Source organism: Engystomops pustulosus, chromosome 7 (genome assembly GCF_040894005.1).
Source record: "Engystomops pustulosus chromosome 7, aEngPut4.maternal, whole genome shotgun sequence".
Lineage (NCBI taxonomy): Eukaryota > Metazoa > Chordata > Amphibia > Anura > Leptodactylidae > Engystomops > Engystomops pustulosus.
Genome location: NC_092417.1, coordinates 168,208,828 through 168,220,246, shown reverse-complemented (window position 1 = coordinate 168,220,246; position 11,419 = coordinate 168,208,828). Strand labels below are relative to the sequence as shown.

General features: G+C 45.6%; 1 protein-coding gene across 4 annotated transcripts in view; it reads right to left on the bottom strand.

Moving 5' to 3' along the window:
- Positions 1–11,419, bottom strand: part of USP47 (ubiquitin specific peptidase 47) — a 31,816-nt gene continuing 20,397 nt past the window's right edge. For all 4 annotated transcript variants that reach the window (XM_072118859.1, XM_072118860.1, XM_072118857.1 and 1 more), the window contains 9 exons: positions 10,445–11,207; positions 4,899–5,074; positions 3,947–4,027; positions 2,967–3,082; positions 2,774–2,892; positions 1,867–1,997; positions 1,737–1,784; positions 1,457–1,587; positions 1–532 (listed from right to left, as the gene is read on the bottom strand). In XM_072118859.1, the coding sequence (XP_071974960.1) occupies positions 358–532; positions 1,457–1,587; positions 1,737–1,784; positions 1,867–1,997; positions 2,774–2,892; positions 2,967–3,082; positions 3,947–4,027; positions 4,899–5,074; positions 10,445–11,207 (1,740 nt within the window). In that variant the 3' untranslated portion in view covers positions 1–357. The remainder of the gene's footprint in view (positions 533–1,456; positions 1,588–1,736; positions 1,785–1,866; positions 1,998–2,773; positions 2,893–2,966; positions 3,083–3,946; positions 4,028–4,898; positions 5,075–10,444; positions 11,208–11,419) is intronic.

Sequence of the window (11,419 nt, the reverse complement as noted above, 5' to 3'; positions counted from 1 at the left end):
CCCCCCCAAAAAATAGAAGCCTGAAGCCATCCAAGGCTGTAGCCGCGCGCGTCTTACCTGAGCGAGGTGATGCCCCAAATCCTCCTCCGCTGATTTAACTTAATATATCTTTACATATATTCTCAATTCTTATTTGCACATCCCTTTCAGCTTTACAGTTTAATCGACCAATAGTGCAGAACATGATTAGAAGTCACATACAAGGAACCCAGAAGGTTACTAGGCTGCTGATTGGCTGAGACACAGCCGGCCAATCAGTGCTGGTGTCATAGCTTCGTCTCCTCCCCCTCCCTTCTCCTGCGGCAGTGAAAACCTGTCTGGGAAAAAACGAGAATCCTGGCGCTAGCGCAGCGGACGTCAGTCTTGTGCGGAGTCTTTATTGGACGGCGCGTCCAGGTAGATCTTCAGCGCCTTCTCTTTGCGGGGGGAGTAAGTCACGCGGTGTCCCGTCTTCTGCAGGCGGCTGCTCTCCTTCTTCATCAGCTCGTTCCTCTGCTCGTCCGACAGCTCCACCAGATCCTCAGTCCTGTCTCTGGGGAAATACAGAGGGAGATTCTGTAAGAACAACATCTAGTGCAGGGTCTGTAGGCTACTGAAATCCTCTGTGCTGCTGGAAGACCCAGCGGCTCCATTGTTCCATCTTTGACAGTGCATGAGCCAATCCATAAAAACTCTGTATTGCTTTTTAAATCAGATAACAAGTGCATCATGTTCCCCCCAAAGTGGCCGCCAGCGGCCTGCCCCACTCCCCAAAGTGGCCGCCAGCGGCCTGCCCCACTCCCCAAAGTGGCCGCCAGCGGCCTGCCCCACTCCCCAAAGTGGCCGCCAGCGGCCTGCCCCACTCCCCAAAGTGGCCGCCAGCGGCCTGCCCCACTCCCCAAAGTGGCCGCCAGCGGCCTGCCCCACTCCCCAAAGTGGCCGCCAGCGGCCTGCCCCACTCCCCAAAGTGGCCGCCAGCGGCCTGCCCCACTCCCCAAAGTGGCCGCCAGCGGCCTGCCCCACTCCCCAAAGTGGCCGCCAGCGGCCTGCCCCACTCCCCAAAGTGGCCGCCAGCGGCCTGCCCCACTCCCCAAAGTGGCCGCCAGCGGCCTGCCCCACTCCCCAAAGTGGCCGCCAGCGGCCTGCCCCACTCCCCAAAGTGGCCGCCAGCGGCCTGCCCCACTCCCCAAAGTGGCCGCCAGCGGCCTGCCCCACTCCCCAAAGTGGCCGCCAGCGGCCTGCCCCACTCCCCAAAGTGGCCGCCAGCGGCCTGCCCCACTCCCCAAAGTGGCCGCCAGCGGCCTCCACCCCGCCCAAAAAGTTTGGGGAGGTCATAAAACTATTACTGAACTCATGAAAGGCCTCTCGAAAAATTATTTTAGGAGACCACACAACCACAAGATCAACACACTCTTCTCTCCTGAAACACTCTGTGCTGCTGAAGAATGACACTTTCTCCATGATGTGCCCGACTTACCTGTAGAATATCACAGCACCATCATCCGAGATGTACAGGGGCCAGGCATTCAGTGTCGATACTTTCGGGTTCCAGTCCAAGTCCTGGTGAATCTCTAGAATGGATATGTCGCAGGGGAACGTCCCTCGGCCCTGGAATAGGAGAGGACACAACTTCATTAGGACCACGTGGAAACAGCTGCCATCACAGGTAGTAGTTTATGGAATCACTACATGAGCAATTCCCTTATTCAGATCCTATTCCTTTAACCAGTTCTTGTCTGTCTGATATCAAGACTTACTTTTGCAAATTCTAAGTTCTCCAGCGTTATTTCTCCGAGCTCACAGATCTGGAAGAAGAAAGGGTAACATCACGTCATTTTTATGGAAGGATAATGGGAGTCCACCCAGCACGGTCACTACTCCACTCACCTTCTCCCTTAGCTCCACCACACTGTTAGTCTCCAGAACAATCTCCTGGAAGGGATCCAGCTTGAGCTGTGACGGCCGCCACCTCCGGGTGAGGAGAGACAGCTGGGACATGGACTTCATCTTCTCACCCTCTGCCAGGAGAAACAAGGGAACGGGTTGGTCACACACAGATTAGGATCCCTGCTGCTTATATATGACCAACAGGCAATAACCACAAGTTCCATATACCCCATGCAAGTACTATACAAAGATGTGAATATATATCATATATATGTCCCTACCTGTGGATCACGGTTGCATTTGCATAGTACTCCCTGATGTTGGGAGTCCCTGCGGGACTACGGTCTGTCTGACAATGCTCCTACAAGAATGCAGGGGCTCCTATGGCAATGGTGGCTATGATGCAGGGAGCTTAGCATTTAGGGTATCCAGCAGCACAGAAACTATTGTGTACAACCATGTTCTGTCTCAGGTACACAAGGTGGTGATAGGACACAGACGTGTGAAGCAAGGACCCCTTTTAATTTGCCGTATACAGAAAAGGGTTCAGTAACAAGTTAATGGGGGGTACAACACATGATACCCCCTTCTGATCCTTTAATAGCAGCAGCCCTGGGACTGTATAGTTGAAAGAAGACACAGCTGCATCCGCTATATAGCATCTGTGCAGGGCTTTCACTGAGCTGCAATAACCAGGAACAGCCAGTGGAGGGAGCAGTTGCTCATAGGTCTGTACACTGACAGAGCTGGCGCTGGGGTGCATGGCGCTGGGGTGCATGGCACTGGGGTGCATGGCACTGGGGTGCATGGCACTGGGCCCCCGCTGATCTGACACTGATGACCTCTCAATATCTGAAACGTGGAAAACTCTTTACTAATAAGAGCAAAGTCATAATCAGTATCTTACCTTCCAGCACTTCCAGGAAGACTTCCCAGTTGCTTGAAATACTAATCTCATTCTCATACACGTGGTAATCTAGGAATACTGTGCCCGGATTCTTCCAGGTTTTCTTCCGTAGACGGAATCTGCAGCAGATAAGAGTCACGTGATGCGTCTGTACATTATAGGACGACTTATGGTGGTGCGGACGGCCACCTACCTGTCTATAGAGAGCTCCAGGCCGCACTGCTCCCTGAGCTGGGGGATCAGCTCCTCTTTAGACTGCCGCACGCTCATCCCTTTGGCGAACACTGCGTCCAGGAGGAACTTGCAGGGCTGTGAAATAAATCAGGACCGCAGAGCTGGAGTAACCCTTCATATACCATCAATTAAATTAAAACCATTAATTTTATATATACACACAACACATTGTGGGTGGTTTGTTTATTGTAGTAAGATCTTCGCTTACATATCATTATGAGCCAGTCCCTTTCACACTCCCATAACTACCATGTCTGCCGTACGAGCAGGAAAAGGAAGAATGTTACAATTCGCTGCAAGCTACCAGAGATCTTAAAAAGTAGCGAGCAGTAAATCTAAAAGAAAAGACTACAATGGCGCAAAAATGGCAGCTGGCTCACAGCCAACATAGAGGTGCATTATACACAGGTATGTTGGGGTGCGCTAACCATGGCTCATCGTGTCTGAGCCTAAAGTGGCATTGGTGTCACAGCAAGGATCAAGTGAACAGGGGCCCCTGGTATCCCAAATGATCCTCCGTATATACTCGTGTATAAGCAAAGCAGTAGATGGCACTGAAAGTAGCAGCTAAGAGTCTGGGGTATTCATTTGGGGGTACAACTGACCCTATCAACAAGTTATATCCTATACTGTGGATAGGAAAAAAATCTTGTTATGAGCAGAACAGCAAGCGAATGGTAGCAGCGGCCGCTGTACGGATCACACCGGTGCAATAGACACAGACACTGGTAGTGATTGTATGCGTCTGGTGCTATGGAAGGACCAGCCAGGAGCAGACACTGGTAGCGATTGTGTGTGTTGCTAGTCTGATGCTAAGGGCCAGCCAGGACTATCAGGGAAATTCTACAGGTGAACAAGGACTTGTTTTCATCTTTAATTATTTGCAAATAACTGGATCTGTCTTTAATAACACACAATAAATATGGGGCGATCTCGTACCTCGGCCTCATTCACCAGGAGCTGGAACACTTTCACTCTGTATTCTCCTTTCTTCAGGGCCCGGCCAAGCCGGATAGTGATCTATAGGTGAAAGGAAGCAGTTAGTTATAACACAATATGCAGATACACATCCCCAGATCTCTTTGTGACCCTAAGCCAATGCATCACTGATCATGACGCTTGGGTCGTGTACACACTGTCAGCACTAAAATCCCTTTACCATAGGACATTTATGTTGATCTTCCAGCTACATGCAGAGATCATAGTGTATGGGGACATATCTATGCTCATCACGATCATCCATCCATCACATGTCCACAGCACGTCCACTCTTTAAACAAGACAGTGTGCTGCTGACACACCAGCAAGTTTATGAATAAGAGATGAGATTAGCGGCCCCCTGGGGAATATTTACATGCAGTGATGGGACGGGCTCCATTGTTTGTTCACCCTGTTATCCGCCTGTGTGTAGATATCAAACACTTGCTGTGCATGTGACGGGCAGACTGAATTATAAGCAGGTCAGTGAAGAGATGTAATGTCAAAGACACAGAGCTAACAGGAAGAGGGCGACATGAAGGGATGATCCACCTTCTTAAAGGAACGCTCCAGCCAAAGCTAATTCATTGGATAATGCAGGGTGCAGAGCCTGAAGGGATGAGCAGAACTCATTGTCATTGTATTACTAGAACCTTCTAGGCCCAGCACAAGGTATCATTCAATGAATCCGCCATGTCTGTAGTGTTCCTTTGATCAGTTTTTCGGTCCTGCGGAGGCCCCCAGGGCTCCAAGTCTGGTTTTCATGCCACAAGCCGTGCTGCTTGTCCTATTCAAGTCTATAGCAGCGGTACCACAATCCATCATCATAAGCAGCGTGTGCAATAACTAGGAGCCATGATCTCCAGGTACATCTGATCCTGCAGGAGAGATCACGTTCCTGCATTATAAATACCTTGTTGTCATCAGAAAAGGAGGAGAGGGTTTCATTCAGCCGAACACTTTCGAACTCCTGGTTGCTGGCATAAACACGGAAGACTTTAAACTGGGAGGACGAGACCCCCACGAAGGGCTCCAGCTGCTGCTTGAAGGCCGAGAGGGTGATCCTCTTATCTACATTCACCAATAAACCTGCAGGAAAAGAAGAGACTGCTGTCAGAAGGTGACGTCTCCGTCATTATTTATACAGAGGACACTTAACCCCTAGGGGACGCAGCCTCTTTTGGCCTTAAGGACGCGGTCCCATTTTTCAGATCTGCCCGGTGTCACTATAAGTGGTTATAGCTTTGGAACGCTATGAGATATCCGGGGGATTTTGAGATTGTTTTCTCGTGACACATTGTACTTCAAATTAGTTTAAAAATTTGGATGAAATTTTTTGCGTTTAGTTATGAAAAAAACCAAAATTTGGCAAAAATTTGGAAAAATTCTTTATTTTCAACACTCTAAATTCCCTACTTTTGATGCAGATAGTCATAGCACCCAAATAAATTCATAACTTACATTTCCCAAATGTCTGCTTTATGTTGGATGGTTTTTTAAGATTCCACATATTTTACTAGAATGTTATGAGGCTCAGAATTTAGGTATCATTTTTCATTTTTTGTAAAATCACCAAAACCCGTATTTAGATGGACCTGCTCAACTGAGAGGCCTAAATAATAGCAAGACTCATAAATTACCCCATTGTGGAAACTACACCACTCAATGTATGAAAAACCACTTTTAAGAAGTTTGTTAACCCTTTAGGTGTTTTATAGGGGTTAAAACAAAATGGAGGTGCAGTCTACAAATTGTAATATTTTTTCACAATACACTCATTTTGGGTGGAAAATTAAACATTTACAATGGATTAAATTAAAAAAGGCTCCACAAAGTTTGTTACCCAATCTCTCCCGAGTACACGGATACCCCATATGTGGTGGTAACCTGCTGTATGGGCGCACGGCCGGGCATAGAAGGGAAGGAGGCGCCATGCAGATCAGATTTGCTATGTCACATTGTACAGGCTTTTCTTTTTTTAATGTGGACCTATAGGGGCTTATTTCTTTTGCCACATGAGATGCACTTTTCTGGTACGTAATTTCGGGGAATCTATAGGCTAATTGGTGAGATTTTATTAACTCTTTGTTGGTGGAGGAAATGAAAATCATCACTTTTTAGGAAGATTTTTGTTTGTTTTTTTTTTGGCCGTTTACCATACCATAAAAATAGTATATTATTTTTATTCTATGGGTCGCCACGATTACGAAAAGACCTCATTTATATAGATTTTTTATTTTTCCCATTTTTACTGAATAAAAAGTAATTTGGCAAAAATGTTGTTAATTTTAGCATCACCGACTTTCATATGCATAACTTCTTTATTTTTCGCCTCACAAATCTGTTTAAGGGCTTATTTTTTGCAAGAAGGATTGTTCTTTTTAGTGGTCTTATTTTAGATTGCATAACATTTTTTAAATTAATTTTTAGAGCATTTTTTATAGGGTATTAATTGAAAATGGTCTTTTTTTTGGAGCTTTTTGTTGGGTTTTTTTTAACGGGGTTCACTTTGCGAATCTAATAACGATTCTGTTTTATTATTCAGATTGTTACGGACGCAGGGATACCAAATATGTGGGGGTTTTGTGTATTTTATTCAATTGTACTGAATAAAAACTAATTTGGAGAAAATCGTGTTCATTTTAGCATCACCATCTTTTCATATGCATAACTTTTTTATTTTTCGGCTGACAAATCTAGTTAGGGGCTTATTTTTTGCGAGAACAGTTGTTCTTTTTAGTGGGCTTATTTTGGAGTGCATAACATTTTTTAAATCACTTTTTAGAGCATTTTTTATAGGGTATTAATTAAAAATTATCTTTTTTCGGAACGTTTTTGCGTTTTTTTTTCTACAGCGTTTACTGTGCGGGTCCAGTAACGATTCGGTTTTATTATGCAGATTGTTACGGACGCGGCAATACCAAATATGCAGGTTTTTTTTTGTGTTTTTGTGTTTTTTATACTTTATTAAGTGTTTTTATAGGAAAGTGACATTTTAGGGGCTTATATTTTAATGTATTTATTTTTTATTTATTGTAATGTGATAACTTTAGTGTTTTTTACTTTTTTTTTACTTATACATACTTGAACTTGAACCAGTGATGCTCTGATCACTGGTTTAAGTCCAATACACTGCTCTACAATACTATTTTATTGTAGAGCAGTGTAAACTGTCTGAGCAAGCTTGCGCATGCTCAGACAGTTTACAGTCAGACCCGGAAGGGGTCTGGCTGCCATGGAAACCGGGCAGCTCCGGGGCACATGCCAGTCCTCGGAGCTGCCCAGAAGTGGATCGGATCCCCCGATAAGCGGCACGGGGGATCCGATCCACAGCGCAAACACCCTTACACGCCGCGGGCATGCTTGACCGCGGCGTGTAAGGGGTTAACACCCGCGATCGGAGCCGGCTCCGATCGCGGGTGTTAGCGCAGGCTGTCAGCTGTACTAGACAGCTGACAGCCGCTGCTTCTGGTGCCGGCTCCGTTCGCGAGCCGGTGCCAGAAGCAGGACGTTATAGAACGTCCCCGTGCGCTCAGTATGTAGCCTCGGGGACGTACTATAACGTCCTGGTGCGCCTAAGGGTTAAGGACCATGAAAGTTCAACCGCAAATTATCTACCAAGATTTGCACTTAACACCTGCAACGTGTGGGTGAGATATGGTAAACTGTGATCCGCTAAGCTGCAGAAAAATCTGTATCCATCTGCTGCAGAAGTAACCAGCCATTAAGATAGAAAGGGCTTTGTAGTTGCATGAATTTTCAAGATTCACCCCAAAAGTGATCGCCCCCTATTGTACAGTTCAGAATCAGGACTGAAGTAGAAGGTGAGACATGAAGTTTTCTCGCAACAAAGAAAACTTTGTTTGGAACTTTGCAAATTTGACATCTAAATGTCAGTTGAGGATAATGAAGCGAGGTGCTGCTGGTACACACAACGGCTTTCAGTATACACGCTCTACTGTTGATGCAGTATAAAACATGATGAAACACAACTTAATTATGGTTAACCCCTTAAGGACGGAGGGTTTTTCGCCTCATTTCTCGCTCTCCAACTTCAAAAATCCATAAAACTTTTTCATTTTTCCGTGTACAGACCTGTGTGAGGGCTTATTTTGTGCGTAACAAATTTTACTTTCCCGTAATGTTATTTATTTTAACATGCCGTGTACCGCGAAGCTGAAAAAAAATTCCAAATGTGGAAAAATTGAAAAAAAACCGCACGTGCGTCACGTTCTTGTGGGCTCAGTTTTTACGACTTTCACTCTTCGCTCCAAATAACACGCCTACTTTATTCTTTGTTTCGGTGCGATCGCGGTGATACCAAATTTATATAGGTTTTATTGCGTTTTAATACATTTTCAAAAATTAAACGAATGTGTACAAAAAAGAAAAAACAATTTTTGCCATCTTCTGACGCTAATAACTTTTTCATACTTTGGCGCACGGAGATGTGTGAGGGGTCATTTTTTGCGAAATGAGGCGACGTTTCCATTGCTACCATTTTGAGGTCTGTGCGACATTTGGATCATTTTTTATTTCATTTTTTATGTTATGTAAAAAAGTGTAAAAGTCGCATTTCGGACATTTGGGCGCCATTTCCCGCCTCGGAGGTCACCGCCGGCCGTAACCGTTTTTATATTTTGATAGATCGGGCATTTTGGGACGCGGCGATACCTAATATGTCTGTGATTTTTACTGTTTGTTATGTTTTATATCCGTTCTAGGGAAAGGGGGGTGATTTGAACTTTTAATATTTTATGAATTTTTTTTATTTTTTAAACTTTTTTTTTTCACTATCTTTTAGACCATCTAGGGTACATTAACCCTAGATGGTCAGATCGCTGCTACCATATACTGCAATACTTCTGTATTGCAATATATGGCATTTTTGCAGCACATTCATTACAATGAGCCACTGGCTCATTGTAACGAATCTGCAGCTGCCAGATAGCCTCGTGTCAAAAGAAGACACGAGGCTACCATGGCAACCGATCGCCGCCCCCCGATGAAGTTCGGGGGCGCGGCGATCGAAAAAAAGATGGCGGCGCCCGCGCGCCGCCGGCTTTTAAACGCCGCCGGCGGCGTTTGGGGGGTTAATAGCCGCGATCGGTGCAAGCACCGACCGCGGTTATTAGCGGTGGGGGTTTTATGCAAAATGCAAAAACCCCCACCTCTGTATGAAGAGGACTCAGCCCGTGAGCCCTCTTCATACATCCCTTATACCTCTGCGCCGTAGCTCTACGGCGCAGAGCGTTAAGGGGTTAAAGGGAACCTGTCAGCATAAATGGACCCAATCAACCGCTAACAGTTTGTTGTGAAACAGAATAACATCATCCAGATCATGTTTCTTTCATGGACCAATGTGAAGGCATAATCCAGAAAATCAACTTTGTAGTGAGGTGTACTTTGGTTGCATAAAGTCACGAAGGCTCAGAGTTTAGTACGGAAGTCAAGCTCTCGGAACCTCAGAATGTCACCTCTATTGTGATTGACGTCATTCACTCTTATGGAGAGATGGTTATGATGTCCCTGGACGGAGGACCATCGATTACAGCGAATGGGGCATTTGGAGCTTGAATTCTTCGCTCAACTTTATATTACCATTTTGCATTTAACTTCAAAGCTAGTTTTCTGGATGATGCCACCACACTGGGTCATAAAAGAAACACGATCAGGAAGATTTTTAGCTGCATGACAACATACTGGTAGTGACTTATTAGGTCAATTTCTGCTGATAGGTTCCCTTTAGGTAGGGGATGAAATGTCCTTTCTAGAACTCCCTCTTTCATTTGAAATCTCACCCTTTTACCTGCAAAATAATAAAATATATATTACATAGTATTCTTGTCATATTAAAGATTAGAATCCCCTCTTTCAGATCACATAAGACTTGTATTGCATTTCTATCTAGGTCTTTAACTGCCTGTATCTCAAGCTCTGTATGTGTCATCTGAAAGAGGAGATCCTTATCTTTAATATGACACATGCAGCATGTTCCTAGGTGTTCTAGAACAGAAGATAGGGGAGTCTGAAGCAACAATCCCCCTGCAGCTTCTAAATTTGACTCATCTCTGGCATATATGACTCTGACACATGACATTTCTTTACTATGAATATCCTAAGAAGTTTCGTTTTCTGTGTGACAACCTCCTCTATTCCATACTTGTGTGGGGTAGTAAGTAGTGTAATGGGGTAAAATATGGAGCCCCTTTGAGTAAAGTATTTGAGCAAGAAAGTTATTTAGCATCAAATGCTCCTGCACATGTTCATATTATACACATTGAGATAAAATGGGGCCTCTACTGTACCCCATTGTCCATACTTACAGAGGAAGAGTATGGCCTCTGTACACGATCATACAAGATCTATACAGAGGTCAATGCTTTAGAGGTTAATACTCACCAGTATCACGAGAAACACATAAAAAACAAATAATCCAAGAAAATTACAAAAACTTACATTTTTGTCCCTCCCCGGACCCATCCGCCCCAGAGTTCATCTCGGCTTTGAAGTACATGTACTGGGCCTCCCCCCGGCTCTTGGCGCTCTCATCATATTCGCTGTCGGTCCCGGAGTCTTCTTCGGCCGTGTCCCACGTCTCCTTCTTTCCTTCGTTGGCTTTGGACCTGCGGCTGCTGGTTATACTGTGCGAGTCGAGGCCGTTGGCCAGAGGGATGGGGGCATTGTCCGCATTGCACAGAGTGTCGCTGCTATGGCTTGAGCTGAGAATATCACTGTCCACAGAGCTGGTGCTCCGGTCATTGTTAATATCAGAGTCCGATCGCTCTTCTGATGCGAAGTTGTTTTCGGGGTCAGCTGGGAGAATCCGGTTTTCCAGTTCTCTGTTGTCGGCTGACCCTGAAGAATCCGCCTCGTTTAGTGGAGAGTCAATGTTCTCAAAGTCGCTGCCCTCTGTGCTCTTACTGCTGTCCCCATTACCGCTCTCTTCCTGCTGCTGGAGCGAGAGGGACTTCAGTTTTTCGGTGCTTTCCTCCAGGATTGCATCCACGGATTTGTTGCCGCCTTTTACCCGCGCACAAAAGTCATCCGGTCGCGCAGAGTCTCCACAAGGCTTTGGACAGGCGGCGCGGCTGCCCGGTGCGTGTTCCGGTAATGACACGTACAGTCTGATAGTGTTGGCGTGACGGTCTAGAAGCTTCCACAGGTGAGAATCCGGAAACTGCAGCTGGTGATCGGTGGAGTCTGAGCTTTCTACAAATACCTGCAGGGAAAGGTTTGACAAACTCAAGTCAGAGAATGGAAGCAATCACATTGCAGGATTTGTGCAGTTTTAATCCCCACCATTATATTACATCACAAGTGAAGAATTACTGAGCAGTAGGAATCAGTGAGCCACCCACAAATCAGATCTCTGAATCCTTTTCCACATGTTACATACAACGCTTGCTGCAACACAGATGACTGCTGCAAATC